Genomic DNA, 19,645 nt, shown 5'->3' on the forward strand with positions numbered 1-19,645 from the left:
TGTATCTTCAATGGTACAAAAACTTGATCTAAATTAACCTTATGGATTTCATGCAGAATTTCAGGGAACTGCTGGGTCTTGGTGAAGGTACGCCCTTTACTGAGTGCTATGCCAGTTTTGTATTTTAATAATGCTTATTTGCAAAAAAATTTAATTAAAAAAATAGCACCATTCGCTCTGCTGAATTTGCCTTCCCTATAGCTTCTTATTCAGGTTCTGTCTCCCAACTCAGATGCCCAAGCTAAAGTTGCAATAAGAACAATATTAAGGATGAAAAGTCATTGTTTCCTAAATTTAGTGTTTGATTATACCTATAGAGTAGTTTTGAAAGAGGACAGGTCACCTCAATGCTGTTACATTTGAAATCGCTCTGTTCACACCTGACATCAAATCGGACTGAAACATAAACAAATTTTAAAAACGCCTGGTGCAGCCAAAGAAAAGATAGATCAGACTTTCACTTTTAATCATCACATTAGTGAAAACTGATGGTACAGTGATGTTTTTAAAGCCACCCCCTTTTTGTAGTCTGGCTACACACTATATTTGTGGACACATCAGTGTACTATCAATGTGACATCCTTTTCTGGAGTGACACACACACACACACACACACACACACACACACACACACACACACACACACACACACACACACACACACACACACACACACACACACACACACACACACACACACACACACACACACACACACACACACACACACACACAATTTGGACCATAGCACAACAAATAAACTAACACAGTATACAGTTATCTGATATGAGTAATATACAGCAGGTCTGGAGACATAATGAAGCCAAGCAGCTCATACAACAGCAGCATGGCCTAAAAGCTACAGTCATTAGCAGTTAAACCAGTCAGCATCTCACTCAACCTTATTATGGCTGATTCATCGCTATTTGAATATGATGCTGATGCTGTAGAAGAATTAAATATGAGCAAGGAGTTTATTGCGACAAGACCCAAATCTTCTGGCTTTTTAGATCCTGCATGAATGTTTAACTGCACATGTAAATACAACCAGGATACAAATACCAGCTGGCAAAGAAGACACATTTAAACAAAGCCATCTAGAGCTGCCACTGGCTTCTCTGTTTCTCTTAAGGGGTTTCAAAGTCATTCAAACATTAGTTTAACAATAAATTATCTTTGCTAAACACATTATAAAAAGCATTAGTTAAAGATGTATAGCCAGCAGCTGCTTTCTTGTTAGAGCAGATTTGTGGAAAACATTCTCAGAAGGCAATAAGATAACATGTTCATCCGGAGTCTCTTTGCCTATTCATACAAAATTTGAATATTGTGGAAAAGTAGTTTTTTTCAAAATTCATTCAATGTAAAGTGAAATATTTTAATTATAATTTATTTTGATTTTGATTGCTGCTCATGAAAAAAAACACATCTCAAAATATTCAAAGATTTCCTAAAGTAAACCTAAATAAAGAATTTACAGTCTACCGTCTGTATTTTCATTTATGCACTCAATACTTGGTCAGTGCTACTTAAAATGACTGCATCAATGTGGTGGGGATTAGTCTGTGGCACTGCTGAGAAGTTACTGAAGCCCAGGTAGTATTGATGACAGCCTTTAGCTCGTCTGTATTGTCTTGACAATAGAGACGAGCTAAAGGCTGTCATCAGAAATTCTATGGGGCTCAGTTCAGTCGAGTGTGCTGGCCAGTCAAGCACGGTAATATCATGGTCAGCAAACCAGTTAGTAGTAGCTTTGGCACTGTTGGCTGCTGCTAAGTCCTGCTGGAAAAGGAAATCGGCATCTACATAAAGCTTGTCAGCAGACGGAAGCATGCAGTGCTCTAAAATCTCCTGGTAGACAGCTTTATAGACTTTGGACATATAACTCACAGCGAACCAGCACCAGCATATAGCACGGCACCCCAAATCATCCGGTGTTTTGGAGGCAGTAACTATTGAAATTAAAATGCATGTAATTATTGAGTCTGGGATATATAACATTTTAATTTTCTTAAAGAACGGAACTCTTTCACAATATTCTTACTTTATGAGATGATCTTATACACCACAGGCTTACAATGAGCATCTACGTAATTTCAAAACATGGATCAAATGTATTATTCAATACTAATATTCAAAACTGGGATTTCTCTCAGACAAAAGCTACAGACTACACAGGCTTTTCCTTATATTAATATATTTAATTGTTTGTATTGTTTTCAATATTCACTTTTTGGGCTTTAATAGTTAGCCCACAATAGTGAGGGCCCAGTGAATGAGTAGGGGGAGAGATGTACAACAACATGCCACAAAGGTCCTCAGCTGCATGGAAACCAAAAAACACTTGTCTTTTACTGTGATTGCACATTGCTTCGTAATTTTAAAGCTCTGCAGTTAAATAAATGAGTCGCTCACTGTCCCTAAAAAAAAAGAACTGCTACCTCAAATTGAGTTTTGAAAATAATAATGTCACATTATGTTCAGAAACAATCTTCCAGAAATGTTCAATATACAATGCAATTTACAGATCAAAATTTGGTGACATGGAAGAAGTTTCCTCAATAATTCCACTTGCTCCACAGGGCTCGTATGACCGAGTCATGCCAGGACTGCAGTGTCATTCAACCATGAATTGTTGACACAGGAGTCCCATCGCTGTGTCAGCCAACTACACAAAAGCTACCCCTGAAAATATGGAGTGTGTGTGTGTGTGTGTGGGTGTGGGGGAAAGTGAGGGACACATCAGCTCGCCGCCATCTGCAGCTTTCAAGGCAGCCAGATAGCAGATAATAGGTTAGGCAAACACACCAGTCGAGGTCGAGTGGAAGTCAGTTCAGCTCTGCAGTTAACCGTTTGTATCTCATGTCAGATATGCAATTCCATTTTGGTGGCCGATCAACGCTAGATTCGAATGACTCACATCTCATATATATGCAGATTCAGACAGCTGCTTCATGACTCCGGCAGGTGGTGAGGGGTCATTTGCATATGCTTCCTTAAGAGGCGTTTTATCCACGCCTGCATTTTAGGCGCAAGACACACTCTGACAAGCTCGTTGTACAATTTGAGGTGTGTGAAGGAAGTGGCTGCCTGCACACATCATGATCTCAAAGTTTTCACTCCAGAGGGTCTCTTGCTGTTTTCCACATGAGCTCATTCGGACACTCCCCAGCGCCAAAAACTGCAGCCTCCAACATGGCCACACGGTTGAATCAACACCTCTATATAAATATTTCAACAAATACATTTTATTGCAGATTTATTGCAGAAACCAATAACTGCATACTGAATTATCACTTTAAAGAAATAATAGCAGCAAACCCCTTATATTTGAGCAGCTATAACTTGAAAATGTTTGGCAAACCGAGATTTTAGATTAATCATTTAAAAGTGCAGAATAATAATATATATTTTTTTTAAGTTTGAAAGTTTATGATTTACATTTACTAATCCAGATTTGATTTCTCTAAATTCCATCCGAAGTGAGGCAGTAGTGCACTCTAAACTTTGTGCTGACATTATTAGAATAATTTAGAATAAAATTGTAAATTGAGAAAATATTAGCATACCAGGAAAAATGCTAATTGAATGTAGCGTACACTCCTCTAACATTTTATAGACTAAAGAAAAGATTGTATGGTATGATCATTGATTGCAGCCCTGTCTGAAATTAAGTCCATTTTAACACCTTAAAGTCTGGACCATAGTCTGAACCAAGATGTCTTTGTTACATTGTTGACATTTAATCCCATTAGTTTTGGTTTCACATTGTAATTTAGGAAACGGACTGAAGACTTTTGTATGACATACGTACGCCAATTCACATCACCTACATCTGCTGCCTCTGGCTATATACCATCGAAAAAAGTAGTCTATTAATTTGAATGGAGAAAATGAATGGACCAGGTCACTTTGTTAATTTGGTTGCCACTGTTATATCATAATGGTATTACAACCAGCAAAATGAACATCCTCTTCAGTGAAACATTATATTGTTGGAGGCTACTACAAGCAACCCTGCGAGCTGCTTCGGCTTCCATCTCTTCTATTGTTTAATTCTTTCTCAACTTTTTAATTTATCCTCAAGTCCAAAGTATCCACACAAAAATATGAAATTGCAAACGAATAGGTCCACAGTTCAGTTTGATCCAGACGGAGACGGCTTCTTGGAGTCTGACTGAATTTTGTTCTGTTTCACACCTGTTATTTTGGTACGGACTAAACTGACAAGTCAGATGGTTCGGACCAAACAAGGTAGGTGTGAAAGCCCCCTTAGTTTTAAACATACCAGTTTTAATGAAATGTATCATACAAATCCAGCCACTGATGTCTGATATGTTACAGATATAACCTCACATATCATGTTTATGGACAGATACGGTTTCACAAGTTATAGCAGCTCACTTGAACAGAGAAAATACATCCATTCCCATTAACTGCAGTGACAGTTTCTTGACATAAATAACAAGGTGGCAGCTCACAATACAAACAGAGCTATTTGTGACTATCTGAGGCCTATTCGTGACTTTCCACTGGCAGTTTGATGATAGAAGTTAAGTTTGATGATAGAAGTTAAGTTACATCCAAATCGTATTTGTGGCACCAGTTCCACATTTAGACCTAATCCGTTATAGCCTCTAGTCCTTAACTGGACGCGTCTGTGCAGGGAGGAAGGGGCCGACATCAAGCAGAGCTATGCTGGAGTCTTAGGTGGAAACTTAAGCAAGGTGGAGGAAAATGTCAAAAGACTGAGTAGAGTGCAAATAACAGCAGCAGAGTGAACAACATCATTACAATGGGTGTGGTGTGCATGTAAGTTGCTGTATAATTACTGAGTACATCCAATCTATTTTGCATGAAAAGCTTGTTTCATAAGTGCTGCATAATTTCAAGAGGGTGGTGGTGGTGGTAGGAAATCTAGTCCTTGTCATAAACATGTCCACATGTGGTGCATGCGGCTCCACAGTCGAGGGCTCTCGGTACTGGTACAGATGCGACTGGCAGAAATGTGCTGACTCCTTAGAGGTTGCGATATAGATAACTGAGGTCTTCCAGCAATGCCGACATGAATCTATTCTGGGGGAAGTTGAGTTTAAGTGTAGGCTATGCTTAGAATCGTCTTGGAATGGAGGAGCCTTCTGTCTAGAAAGAGGTCCCAAAGGCAAAACAGTGGAGACGCATAGAAGTTCCACTTTAACTATGGCACTACAGGGCGGCCGGTCACCTAAGTCTAACACTTACGATGTCGGGAAATTTAAGTCTAGCTGTGGAAAGAAGTTTATACCCCGGCTACATTGCCTAGATTTACTCTCCTTGAGTTACTCTACTGTTGCAACTAACAGTTGTTTTTTATTTTTATGAAATAACCTATTGATTATTAATATGATTACGCAAATAATGACTTAAAACTGCTTGATTTGTTTGAGTATGTCTAAATCCCAAATATATTTAATTCACAAAATAAAAAATAAGAAAACACAGAGTCTTCACATTCAACAAGCTGGAACCAGATAATGTTTAGGATCTTTGATAATTTACTTAAACAGCTGAGTAATTATAAAAATTGCATCAATTAATTGATTGTTTCAGTTATAGCTGCTCATAAGCTAGTTAGCTTAGATATAATAATAATAATAATAATAATAGAGGATTCATTAACAAAGCGGATAAACAATTAAAGCAATTCATTAAGCAAAATATTTGTAAACATTTACTCCCTGAAAATTTGCTGCTGTTATCTGTTTTGTATCATTCCAAATTGAATATTTTGGGGTTCTGGATTGGCATTTGGACAAAACAAGCATACAAAGACCAATCGCCTCAAGCTCTGGATACTTGTAAAGGATGTTTGACAATATTTCTTAACAATCTATAGACTGGACTGTAAACTTAGTTAACTGTTTCACTGAGGACAGTATATCACCCGAATGCCTTGATCAAAGGTACAGAAAGCACACAAGTCTTTTACAATGAGGAACTTTAACTGCGACACTATAAACATATATTGACTTCACCATCAAATGAAGTAAGGTCAGCTATGTTACACTGTAATAAGCAGTCTATTAAAAGCTGGCCTGTGTTGAGCTACCGCTCCTCTTTCAGCCATATCCTCAGGCAAAGTGGGTATTATTCATAGCTTCCGTCTGTGTTACTTGGCTAGCACTTTAACACTTTGGCTAGTGCTTAAGAAGACAAGCAGCATGAGCAGAGAAGTAATACCGCTTGGTGTGAGCTCCCCTCAGGCTATTTCTCTCACAAAGGAATGGAGATCATGGCAGGAGTACACAGAGCTGGAAGGAAACAACGCAGGTCACAGCCAACAAGCATCGCTCCACACAATGCAACAAAGAATAACCCTGATGTTATGCTTGAACAATGTTTTTTAAAAGGTCGTCACTCCACATACTGTAAAACAACCATGAACAGTGGTTCCTGCTGTGTGTGCTTTTTAAATGCAGTTTACTGCACCTGATCATCTTCCATTGCTACTGCAGACAGAAGTTATGTTATTCATCATTTTATTCATATTGTATCGACAATGCAGTTAATAATGTTGTTCTTGGAGCTTTTCAGTGATGTAATGCAAATAAAGTAAAGTGACAAATTGATGTGAGTTGGTATCTCCTCAGCTGAATACCAGAGGCATCACCTTACAGAAGAGAGAACTATATTACAGTCATTACCGAGGACTTATAATGTTTAGAAAGGAGCCATTGCCATAATTGTATTGTATTATTACAATTATTATACATATCCCATCTGGCCTGAGAAACCCCTAGGTTCCCCCAGGGAGAGCTGGAAAGGGTGACTCGGGAGAATAACGTCTGGGATACCCTACTTAGCCAGCTACCTGCACAACCAGAGTCCACATAAGTGGAAGACAATGGATGGATTGGGTTAAAAAAATAAAATAATTATATCTGATATTTTCTTTAATCAATTGATTAATCATTTAATCACCTATAAAATATCACAAAATCTAAAAAGTCCAAACTTCCTAAAACCCAGAGCTTCAAATTGCTTGCTAGCTTGTTTTGTCTTACAGAAAAAAACCTAATTCACAATTGAACACAGGGTGTCTATATCTATAGATAAGTTTAATACTCTTAGTATATTTATTACTTAGTTAGTTATAAGCTGCACTTACCACTGCCGATTGTTTTCTGGATATTGTATGATGTATGTGGTATGCTGTATTTTGTTGCAATTAGTGTGGACGATACATACTAATGCTTGTATGCACATGACATTTCTAACATTTAAATAAAATAACTTTAATTGAATTTACTAGTAAAAATATACTTTTCTATGAAAATATGCTCAAAGTAAACACATTTATTTCCATTAGATTTCACCGCCTTGATCTTCATCACAGCACAGTTGGCTTCATAAGCGATTCCAGACACCAGCTTTAACCACTACACGTTCTCGTCATTCTCAAGCCACTTATCATCAAACTTGCATTTCCCCCATAGCTAGCAGGCTGGCTAACACCAGAACTAATTACTAATAAATCTTTCTTCTTTGGTTTGGCATAGCAAAGACATTTTCGAAATATTATTTGGCAGTGATTTGCCTAGAAAAAACTAAGACCCATCCAATCTGAATTTAAGACAATACTTTAAAATACGATTTATTGGTAAAAAATAATAAATAAATAAATCATTTTAAGACTTTCTTAATATACAATATGTAACTTCGGCCACTTGGAGTCTAAATCAAAAACAGTAACAAAAGACCTAGTTTGATGAGGTCATGACGCGTGGGAACATTGGAGATGATGTCTTCACCTGTGGTGATGAAAAATCTACTCAGGTGCAAATATTGATCACAGATTAGGTCATATAATTAAATTTAATTCACGTTATGTAAAAAAAACTGCAATAAATAATCTAGATCCAATACAAGTGAACAATACAAATAATGGAAGGAATAAACAGACACCTAACTAGCTACAGTGTGTTTCTCCTCTGTCACATGCTATTTGAAGTTGTAGCAGAAAAGGGCAAAAACATGGGTAAAACGGATATGATGCAATTAACAGGGGATCAAATACCTCTAGGGACCCATAGCCAGCCTGTGTACAAGACAAGAAAAACACACTGTCCTCGTATTTGAAAAACTCAAAATAGCTAATGCTCATCCTATTTGCTTTTAAATCAACTTAAGCTTTTAACTATCAAAATAATTGGATTAGTTTTGTTTTCAGGTTTACTACAATTAAATGGCCTCTAATGGTTTACAATCATCCTAATATCATTCCACTTCCAAAATAACATCTACATAGGGTGGTTAATTCATATTCACCTGCACATTTAGGACACACAGAGTAACACAGTAAACATGTATTTCTTTAAATAACATCTCTGTCATATCCAGTAGAAGACACCTGAGTCATATGCAGTGATATAAAAGGAGGATTTGTGTTTGCTCAGTTCAGACTGAGTTTCTGTGGCCGCATGAAAACGTTATTGTGTGTCGGGTTACATGTGGACTGGCAGAATTCACATTCCTGCCTCATACCATCAGCAGGTGTTTAACACAGGGATTGGCTTAAAAACTGTTCGCAGTATTAAAGTGTCATCTGTAGCACCACAGATGGGTATAAATACTGATTAAAAGGTAAAACAATGGGAAGAAATAGAGAGGAGCTAGAGACCAACACACACTTTTATATACACAGTGACACACACACACAGATTCACAGGGGCATGGGTGAGCAGCGAACTCCAGACTGACTTGGCTCAGTGGATGTGAACAAAGCACAGGGTCTGGAAAGGCTTTAGACTCTGTTGGGGCTTTGTGTTTGCATGGTGCTGCCATGGGTGACGAGCGTGCATCTCAAACGTCCTGTATCTGAGCTCCCACTGGTTCTCTGCCAGTCTCCCACTGGCCGTGCCCATGTTTTCGGCAAAAAATAACTATTCTACTGTTAAACTTCATCTTACTTTCACTCTTGTATTCATAATGTTATCATTTTGTCTTTTTATTCTCTGTCTGTTGCTTTTACAATTTGTCATGATGCCTTTTATATTTTATATAAAGCCCTATGAATTCCCTTTTTGAAATGTGCTATAAAAATAAACTCGCCTTCCATTCAAAGTGTAAACTTCTGGAAATATATTGTGACAAATCTTCAGGTTTTTCTACTCAACATGTAAAAAACTCAAAACTCTAAATGTTATGGCTATGTGCAGTTAAAAGCTGCTCCTTGTGACTGCTTAAAAACAGTCACAATTCCCTATATGACCATGTTTTCAGCAGTTTTCTAATCTGCACCTCACATATCCTCTCAGCTGAGAGGCCCCCTTGCCTCTGTTTGCACTGTAAACCCCCACAGCTATTGTCACCTGTTGTCTCCTGTCAGCTGAGTTACAGCCTGCTCTGCTCTTTAAGTCATAGAAGATATCTGCGCTAATTGTGCAGCTCATTTTAACAAGCTTCTTCTACCACCATTAACCCTGCCTCTACAGTTGGCTCAGGAGTGACAATCTTAGAGATTTAGACCAGTTGCTGCATGCCTCCATGCCATTACATTAAGGTACGCCTGTAACTTAAGCCTTAAAGAGGTTTAGGGACCCATTTAATCTCATTATCATGATTGTTATGCCCCTCAGCTGAGAAGTGAAATCAACAAGTCCTCACAGGGAAGAAGAAAGGCTGAATTTCCATGATGAGATGTGTCTTTTGATAAAGTGGGCTGCCTCACGTTATTCAGGTGTTAATGAGCTTGGCAACAGCAGCTCAACTGCAGATATAAACAAAGTCGAAGTTGCTCCGCCATGCTTTGATCCGTGACGCTCATCTGTCACCACCTTAAGAATAAAGGGTAGCCGTATGTTTGTTGAAATGCAGTAATTGACTCAGCAGGCAGGTTCAACAAGTCTCTAGCTCCACCTAAGCCCTTCCCCTCAATGTACAACTACCATTTAAAACCAGTCATTGTGACATCCCGCACTGTGCAAATAAGCCGACTAGAGTGCAGTCTATACTGTGGCCTAAGAGGTTCACCGTGTGACTCTCTCTCAATGTACCGACCATGCTCGGTGAATGGGTAAACGCATGCTGTTGACGCAAAGGCACATTAAAGCAAATGTGTTGACCGTTGTGCTCCTTTGTGAGTACAGGACGGCCTCTGTTAAGATAAGCTAGGGTCTTAAACCAATTCAACAACCTCAGCCAGACACCTCAGTCCTTAAGGCGACCCTATTTAAGGTCATTTGCTGGTCTCTAAGATTAGCTAAAGATTTTTTCCATTTACATGTGAGGCTTTTTGTTGACACACAGCAACTCCTGTGTAGCCAGGAGCATAAGCATGCCCAAATATCTGGGAGCTATTTGGGATTACGTGGAATTGAGGCAGCTGAGAGAATGAAGTGTCACGCCCAATCTGAACTGGTTGTACACGTGCACGGTGAGACTTGTCAACAGTCTTGATGAAGTGTTTTACCAGTTGGTAGCAGTTATAACATGCCACTGCAAAACGGGTTTCACAGATAAAAAGCAACGTGTAAACTAATTACAACACTGGTTTTACAGGCATCACCCGAGCCAAAATGCTTCAAAAAATATTATTAGTAGAGGTCCAAAGCCTTAAATTACTACATGCATTTTACTGAGAGAGATAAAATGTGCTTTTTATTTTAGAACATTATATGACAAAGTGAAATGTAGTGTGCTAAAATCAGAGGCTGAACATTTTAGTTCCTGAACACAAAATATCCCCCTCTCACTGGATGAATGTTGTCCACACTTTTGTTGCAATTTGCTAGACGCTTTTAGAAAGTGCAAGTCATTTAAACCCATAATTATACACTTTTTGTCCGTTTTTAGTAAGAGGCCATGGTGTGAGCTTTGCAGTTCGACCTTCACATCCAACATCCTGTGTACTTTTGACATAATTAGAGACCTGGAATCAGACTGGTGAGATTTCAGCTCAATGATCAGTTTTGTGGCAGCAGTTAGTGGCCTTGTTATACTGTATTGCAATGTCCACTCAGTTGCCAGTTTATCTGATACGACTGGCAAAAACTAAAGCTGTCTAATAAAGCAGCCATGCAAAGAAAAACAACCTTTATGAACCTCTATATGATTTTCTGTTTTTTGTTGAATCTGCTGTCCCAGGTGACGTGTGTCTCTACTTTAGGTGTCACAGGTGTTTGTCTATCTATTTTGTCCACCTTGCTTTAATTGTAGACTGAATGTCAGACAAACCTTTCTGTACAACACAATACAAATCAACAGCACTGCAAACATCCTCCACAATGGTCGCACAGTTGAAGCAACACCTCCCTAAAACAACTGCAATACAAACTGAACATTACAAGCTTCATGAAGGTGTTGAAACCTAGAGCAACCCCAATTCTATTCAAGGTGACAAGACGTTTCATTATGGTCGCCTTCTATTTGCATCATATCCACTTTACCTGTGACTTTGTCTGTCTCTGCTATAACCTCCGGGGGAAATGACCTATGACGACGGAAATACACACTGCTAGCCAGTATGCAAGCCGGCACTTCTTTCCTTCCACTGTTTGTTTTGGTCACACGTAATGGATTGCGATCTTTCCCTGCCATTTGCTGCGTAACATGAATAAAACTTGACCATCAAAAATGAACATGATTTGTGCACATGTTGCGATTCACAACGTCATCAAACTGGGTCTTTGGTTAATGTTTTGATTGAAAGACACCTAGTGGTTGAAGTTACGTGTTGCACATTTAATCAAAAGAAAAATAAGTCAATATTCTCTGCTTTCAGATTCTGAACTGTGAATATTTTCATTTTCTTTGTTCAAATAAATCATTTGAGGACATTTCCCAGCACTACTGGCAAGAGTGTGTGTTCTAAATTACAGTCCAGTGCAACAACAACAGCAACCACACATCACATTACAGCCCAGAACTGGTTAAAACACCAGGGGAGTCTGAGCATAACCTGAACTTTCAGTGTGGTTATGTTAATCACAGGCCAGTGGTATTGTGTAGTCTCACATGAGCACAGGTGCTGTTATTTCTCTGGTTACTCAGTCCTAAAAGGGGTTTTCTGACCGTGCAGCTTCAGAGCTTCAAATCATTGTACAAAATCTCATCTCTGGCTATAAAGAGCGAAGAGCAATCGCTCTTTGATTTTTGAGGTATGTCACCTAAATCTACCATTTCCTGATTAGTTATTATTTTGTGCAATAAAAGCTTTACTGTAACTATCTTAAGCCACCGTTGGAAAACCTTGGAGCCCATCAGCTATTGTCTGACCACAAAATAACCCCTGTGTTTTGGACCTTTAGGCCAAAACTCTGCCTTACGTTCTCGCCGATGCATTTTGGTCAACGTGTTCCACCTCTTTTGCTCTCCACATGGACTGTTTGCCTGTGGGCAACCAAAGCCTTCAAACGTGAGGGCGTCCAACCCTGAAATCTTGTCCCTCAGATCCCGACAGATTCTGCACACTCACATGTAGAGTCTGCATAAAGACATTACCTTTGGAACAACACAACAAGCCATCTACCAAACAACAGCAGCAGCCCACAAATGTCAGCTGCATTTGATCAAAATGCAGATTTCTCCAAATAGAATCAGGAAGCTCCGGACAAAAACACTCCTCACACCCAATGATGATGCACTTTTGTGAGAAAGTGCATGTGACAGCGATGACTAGGAACAAATGAGAAAAGGCAAGGAAGGACAACTGGGAAAAAACACACATGTAGAAGAAATAGGAAAGATGTATGTGACAATTAGCCTTTTTTTTTATAATATTCTCCGAATGGCCTTGAATGAGAGACGGGGAGAGAGACTGGTTTCACACTGTGCCATCATCCCTCATTGTGCCACCTCACCAGCTGGGTGGGAGCGGCCCACCTCAGCACAATAGCACACACTTATTAAATGCATGGACTTGGAGGACAGAGAGACGGATTTTGTGTCTGTTCCCAGGCTTTAATCACTGCGAGGGGCTGCAGACTACACGTCCACAAGCTGAAGAGAGACTCTGAGGGTGTTAGAGGAGCTGCACTGCCCTCTCCGTGAAACGTGGCTGTCAAGTGAAGCTCCTCTTTCATCGACTAACTGTCTCCCTGCAGGAGAGGAGAGAAAACAGGCCGATTGCATCTGTCTCTTCCTCTGACTGCTCGGCCCTTAGAAAGGCTGCCATCCCTGCTGATGCGTGCCAGCGTGGAGACGGCGAGGCACGTGTGTGTGTGTGTGTGTGTGTGTGTGTGTGTGTACACCTGTGCAGTGACTGTGTCCATGCAAAGGAAACATACTGTGCTTCCACTTTAGGACAATGCAGAGAGGACAGAGGAGAATGTCCTTTATGGTCGGGAGAAGCATCAAGAGGTGCTGGAGCTGGGTCAGCTTGCTAAGATGACGTGAGGCTGATGATATATAGACTGCGTGTGTTTGTGCGTGTTAGTGTGTGTTAGTGTGCGTGTGTGTGTTAGCAGATGATGGAGCTTCTAGGCCCGCAGCCCTGACTGACAGGTGGTACCGGTTAATTAACCCACATAGGAATGAGGAGATGTTACCGGGACTTACCTCAGCGCCACACGGACAGAGCTGTCATCCTGTCCCGTCGCCATGGTTCCTCGTACAAGAACCAGCAGGGAAAGAAAGAGCAAAAAGCGGATTTATCTGTCTTGGTCGTTTCCCCTGGAAAAACCGGAGAGGGAAAAAAAAAGTGCGCACTCCCCCCGAGCAACGGTGCCGCTCACCTCCACTTCAACACCGCCATTGCAACGCGCACAGAAACGAGCTCCGCGGTGTGTTCACCATGACATCAGCGAGGAGCTGAGGCTGCGTGTGTGCATCTCTGCGCAGTCCGGGCCCGGATGCTTCAGCGCCGGGTTCACTTCAGAGACACACCGCTGCGAGCTGCCCCGCGGACGTGCACGCGCGCACACACATGGATCAACAGCGTATACACACGCGCGCGCGGCCGTGTCTCTCCGCTCCGTTTACGCACCGGGGAGGAAACCGCAATGCGTCAGCAAGCCACGCCCACTGCGAAGCACCGGCTGCCTGGTGACGTCACAACGTGAGAGTAACCATGCACATTAAAAAGAAAGAAAGAAAGTAGGAAAAAAACTAAGGAAAGAAGGAAAGGAAGATCCAAAGAAATTAAGAGACTGAAAGAAAGAAGGAAAAACAGAAAGAAAGAATACTGTAGAGTAGTTGCTGGGCATAGGAGCTACACAGTTATTTTCATAAATCTTTAAAAGAACCTGTGTGACAAATTGTACTGTCTCTATCTTTCAGTGTAGTCTTCAAAACTAGTTAAGTTTATTATTTAACCCAGTGATGGAAGAAGTGTTTATAATGTTTACTTCGGTAAATGAACTAATTTCCACCGTTGCTGCAAAAATGTCAATTAATGCATCAGTTGATCGACTTAAAAAATGTATCAGCAGCTATTTTAATGATAGAGAATAAAATCAATAATACCTTTTGTTTTTTCAAGCAAACCCGTCAGTATTTGCTGTTTCTAACTCGTCAAACATAAAGTTATACTGATATCTTCAGATTTTTTACAATGTAGATCAGAATAACCAAGACATTAGATGTCACCTTCTCACATCGGGGCATTTTCTCCTGTTCTGTGGCATTTTGTGGATAAAACAGTTACTCACAAAAAAAAGTAATGGCAGATTAATTGATCATCAAAATAAGTAAGGTGAAGCCCTAAAGTACTAAATACCAGTAAATCCTTTGGAAAGCCCATTGTCTTCTGAACATGTTATAACTTGTCCTTGTTGCTATCAGATGTCAATATGTTTTACCTGCTTATAAAACTACCCATGACTCCAAATTGTTAATACAATCTACAATCCATATTTTACATATAATCTTAAACCCTATACGTTAAATCCACATGTTTTATTGTCATTACCTTTGTTATTTACTTCTTATCCTTCATTTGGCTCCCTTGTACCTATCTGTGAATGTTTTTTGTAAAAGCTATTCCAAATGAATTCCCCCGTTGGATTGATAAGGTTGCTTGAATTGAACTGAACGGAACTGAATACCACACTTTAGGTGGGAGTGCTGCATTACAAATTCTACCTAGCAAAAAAAGTACAGTAAGGAAAAAACACTAGTAGTTATTAGTATCTTCTGGAGCTGCAGTGAGGGTTCTAAAGACAAAAACATTTGATTACTACTCAGGTAAAAGATGCATATTTAGGATCAATCATCCGTGTTATCCTTCCTTTCAAGGTCTTCCTCCACAGAGCCTTGAAGACTTTGGAAATTTATTTTGGATCTGCTCCTATTTTCACAAGTTTTGGCAACGTGTCAGTTCATTTATTATAATGCATTTTACACTGTTATGGTTTTACTCATTTCTTTTTTATACTCATTGAGTTATATCGTCAGTTTAATCTCATTTTTTGAAAAAACACAAAGCATATTTGTCTCGTTGTTTGCTACATTTGGGGCCTTGCAGCATGGATCTTGGCTATGGCACAATGGATGACATCATGTGGACACTCCACAGGCAGAACAGTCCCCCAGGCTCTCATTAATATCTCATTAATGACGCTTGAATGCAACTAGCCTTTCAAAAGAAGATATTGAAAAATGCTGCCCACAGTAACAATAAATAAATATAATCAAGTCAAATGTCTCTCCTTATAGACAGAAAGCCATAGCAACAGAATCGTATGCATTTTAGAGAGAGAACTACAGGATTAAAGAAGGTAGAAATTTTAATTTTTCTGATCACAGACTAACTTTATTAGAACATTAATACAATAAATACTTTTTAAAGTCATCCTTCTTTAAGGTTTCGTGTGTAGAATTTAGTGACATCTATTGGTGAAGTGTCATGTTGCAGCTGAATACCCCTCACCTCACCTTCCCCTTCCGAACATAAAAGAGAACCTGTGGCAGCCTTCAGTTGTCATAAAAACTCAAAAGGTGTTTAGTTTGTCCAGTTTGGGCTACTGTGAAAACATGGCAGCCTCCGTAGAGAGGACCCGCTACTGATGTAAATATAAAGTATTTAAATATAAAGGGCCCATTCTGGGGTAAAGAAAACAACAATTTGTTCAATTTAGGTGATTGCACACTAGTGAAAACATCACAAGGATGATTTTATATTTAATTTTTGCCAATAGATCCCTTTCACCTTAATATTATACACTGGACCTTTACATATCCTCTTTTAGTTTCCATTACCGTGGCTATGGAAGCTTCTGTAGTTACTGTAATTTAGCGATAGTGTGTTTAGTGGCATCAGTTGTTAACTATAAAGGGGAAACCAGTTGGAAGACAAAGCATTAAGCCCCATCTAGTGGTATATAGAGGTATTACAGTTCTCCCAGGACAGCTCCATAGGACTAATCTGTCTGCTGCATCACAACGTCCATGATTACAACCATAGATTACAACACATTAGATCATTTGTTTTAAATGTAATGAATTGCAGTCATTTATGTGTTCATCTGGTAAATAGGGTGGATCTACAAAAACTTTACAAAATCATTAAGCAATCCACTGACGTCTGTGCGAAGCTTGTGTCTTATTCTAGATTCAAATATGTGATAATAAAATAAATCAGTAAAAATGTAACTTTATTCTATTTAATATTTAATCCAAAACACAATTAAGTGTGCAAAAAAACTACCTATATACTTTGGTTTAAACTGTATTCCTCTCTTCTCCGAAGTAAATACATGGAGGTTATTGCAATCTTAAGAAATTAGCATTCATAGACCATAGTCCTCTGAGCGCTTTGAACCATCATGGAAATTTATGAAAGTATCAGAAAGGTGTAATGTGTTGGCACAGCTTGTACAATATCTCAAGCACAAGGAACTTAACTGTATTTTTAGGACGTTTGTTAGGAGCTGACACAGAATTACTTGTTTGATTGCGTACAACACAAATACATTGTGTTCACTTTATTAGGTACACCTGTAAAAGTTAATGTAATCTCAGCCAAATGCGCTTTTGAAATTCAGAGAGGTATTCATTTAATTATATGTTTAATGCTGTGATTATAGTTTGCAGTGGTGTTGAACTGGACTATATTGGATAACACTGATGTGTTTTCTAATATTTTGCTCCAACATTTAAAGTAAGAATAATATTGGAAACATATTTTAATAAAACACACTACCACTAACTGTGACCTCAGTAATAATCATATATAGGGAAACATCTCTTAGAAAGTTTCAACTAAAATCGTTTAGAGGGGGTGGTAGAGCTATTGAACTGGATTTATGTTTTAATTAGGACGCACACACACACACACACACACACACACACACACACACACACACACACACACACACACACACACACACACACACACACACACACACACACACACACACACACACACACACAATCTTTATTCTTTCCTCTTAAATACATATTCAGGTTTTCCACCCTTTTACTATAATCATATTAAATCACACTTATGTGACTGAATTGCATTATATTGTATTGGTAACCTAATGAAGTGTAAGTGGAGTGTATATTGTAGCTTTACAGAATCACCCTGATGTATTTCAATCTCTGTCTAATCTGAACACTACTGGACATGAATCAGGACAAAACTGCATGACACGACTCAGTAACCCTGCAGCACCACACCCTGTACCACATCCTCATGGGTAATTATAACATCAATACAGGTGTCCTGTGACAGACCTATCAAGTAACTAGGACTGGAAGGCTTGGCAAATTACTAGCTCTATTAATGACTAGACACGTCAGTGTGTAGTACAGTGAAGGGAAGCCACAGACTGCATGGTGGCTGCACTACTGAATATGAGAAACATTTATGTCCAAACTAGTTCGACCTCACTCTGGGCCAGAAAACACAGACTGACCCAATTAAGTGGACAATGTGTGGCTGAGGGTCTCCTTGTGGTCAGAAATACCATTGCAGCTTCACTTGGTTAACAAGGTCTTAGTCCAGGTTTAATGCAACAAATTAAATTCCATTCGCCTCCATTGTATTACAATCTTTAAAATTGCACAATTCCAAAGAAATATATGTGCATGTAATAAAATGCCAACAGAATTTTCTTTAAATAGTCTGACCACACGATACACTTATGTTGGGTTATTTCTGGATACTTACTGTATCTGTACGAATGACTATATACATGTTTGTACATATTCAATATCCTCATAATGTGGCATTTTTCACAAGGTTGCGCATTTGTATTTAAATGCATGTATATATAGATTTATAGATATAGATAGATATATCTATAGATAGATAAATAGATAGATAGATAGACCTAGTCAACTATATCTAAATAATTTTTTGTGTTCTTTACCAATGCAAAAGTGGAAAATTATAAAATAATAAAAATTGGGTCAAAAGAAAAATAGCAGAAGGACGTGATACAACTAGAGGTGGGAGAGAAAATGTTTTGCAATTATTCATTGATTCAATGTTGAAGTTATTTTTCAAGAAAAACTTTTTCACGTTTCTGCCACTTACATCTGCAGATCTGGTGCTTTCCTGCAAACATTTACAACATTAAAACAAAATGTCTTTAAGTTTTGGACTGCTGGTCAGATAAAACAAGACACACTGTACTTGGCTTTGGAAAAATATAGTTTAAATATTTGGCTGCTTCCTGACATTTAAAGAGAAAAAAATGTATCAGTTAATTAAGAGCCCATGATTATCTTACAGTACAGCTAATATGGGAGATGTACACTGACCGGCCACCGTTCAATTGCTTGTTAACACAAATAGCTAATCAGCCAATCACATGGCAGCAACTCAATGCATTTAGGCATCTAGACGTGGTGAAGACGACTTGCTGAAGTTCAAACCGAGCATCAGAATGGGGAAGAAAGGGGATTTAAGTGACTTTGAACGTGGAACATGGTTGTTGGTGCCAGACGGGCTGGTCTGAGTATTTCAAAAACTGCTGATCTACTGGGATTTTCACGCACAACCATCTCTAGGGTTTACAGAGAATGGTCCGAAAAAGAGAAAATATCCAGTGAGCGGCAGTTGTGTGGACGAAAATGCCTTGTTGAGGTCAGAGGAGAATGGGCAGAGTGGTTCGAGATGTCAGTAACTCAAATAACCACTCGTTACAACCAAGGTATGCAGAATACCATCTCTGAACGCACAACACGTCGAACCTTGAAGCAGATGGGCTACAGCAGCAGAAGACCACACCAGGTGCCACTCCTGTCAGCTGAGAACAGGAAACTGAGGCTACAATTCGCACAGGCTCACCAAAATTGGACAATAGAAGATTGGAAAAAACGTTGCCTGGTCTGATGAGTCTCGATTTCAGCTGCGACATTCAGATGGTAGGGTCAGAATTTGGCGTAAACAACGTGAAAGCATGGATCCATCCTGCCTTGTATCAACGGTTCAGCTGGTGGTGGTGGTGTAATGGTGTGGGGGATATTTTCTTGGCACACTTTGGGCCCCTTAGTACCAATTGAGCATTGTTTAAACGCCACCCCTGTTGAATCTATGCTACGAAGAATTAAGGCAGTTCTGAAGGCAAAAGGGGGTCCAACCCGGTACTAGCAAGGTGTACCTAATAAAGTGGCCGGTGAGTGTATGTCTGTTACATTTGTGCAACAGTCTGATAACTTTTGATTCAATCAGTGCACATGACAACATTCAGCACAATGACAAACTTTGCTGATAAGA

The 19,645-nt window shown here is 39.3% G+C and overlaps 1 protein-coding gene across 9 annotated transcripts in view; it reads right to left on the reverse strand.

Moving 5' to 3' along the window:
• The window catches only part of kif21a (kinesin family member 21A), a 59,291-nt gene extending 45,364 nt beyond the window's left edge, over nucleotides 1-13,927 (reverse strand). For 5 of the 9 annotated variants that reach the window (XM_035157986.2, XM_035157981.2, XM_035157984.2 and 2 more), the window contains exon 1: nucleotides 13,537-13,926. In XM_035157986.2, the coding sequence (XP_035013877.1) occupies nucleotides 13,537-13,580 (44 nt within the window). In that variant the 5' untranslated portion in view covers nucleotides 13,581-13,926. Of the gene's footprint in view, nucleotides 1-13,536 lie in introns of all 9 variants that reach the window. The other 4 variants (XM_035157980.2, XM_035157979.2, XM_035157987.2 and 1 more) reach the window with 2 other exon arrangements.
• Between the last annotated feature and the right edge of the window lie 5,718 nt (nucleotides 13,928-19,645).

Source organism: Hippoglossus stenolepis, chromosome 5 (assembly GCF_022539355.2).
Source record: "Hippoglossus stenolepis isolate QCI-W04-F060 chromosome 5, HSTE1.2, whole genome shotgun sequence".
Lineage (NCBI taxonomy): Eukaryota > Metazoa > Chordata > Actinopteri > Pleuronectiformes > Pleuronectidae > Hippoglossus > Hippoglossus stenolepis.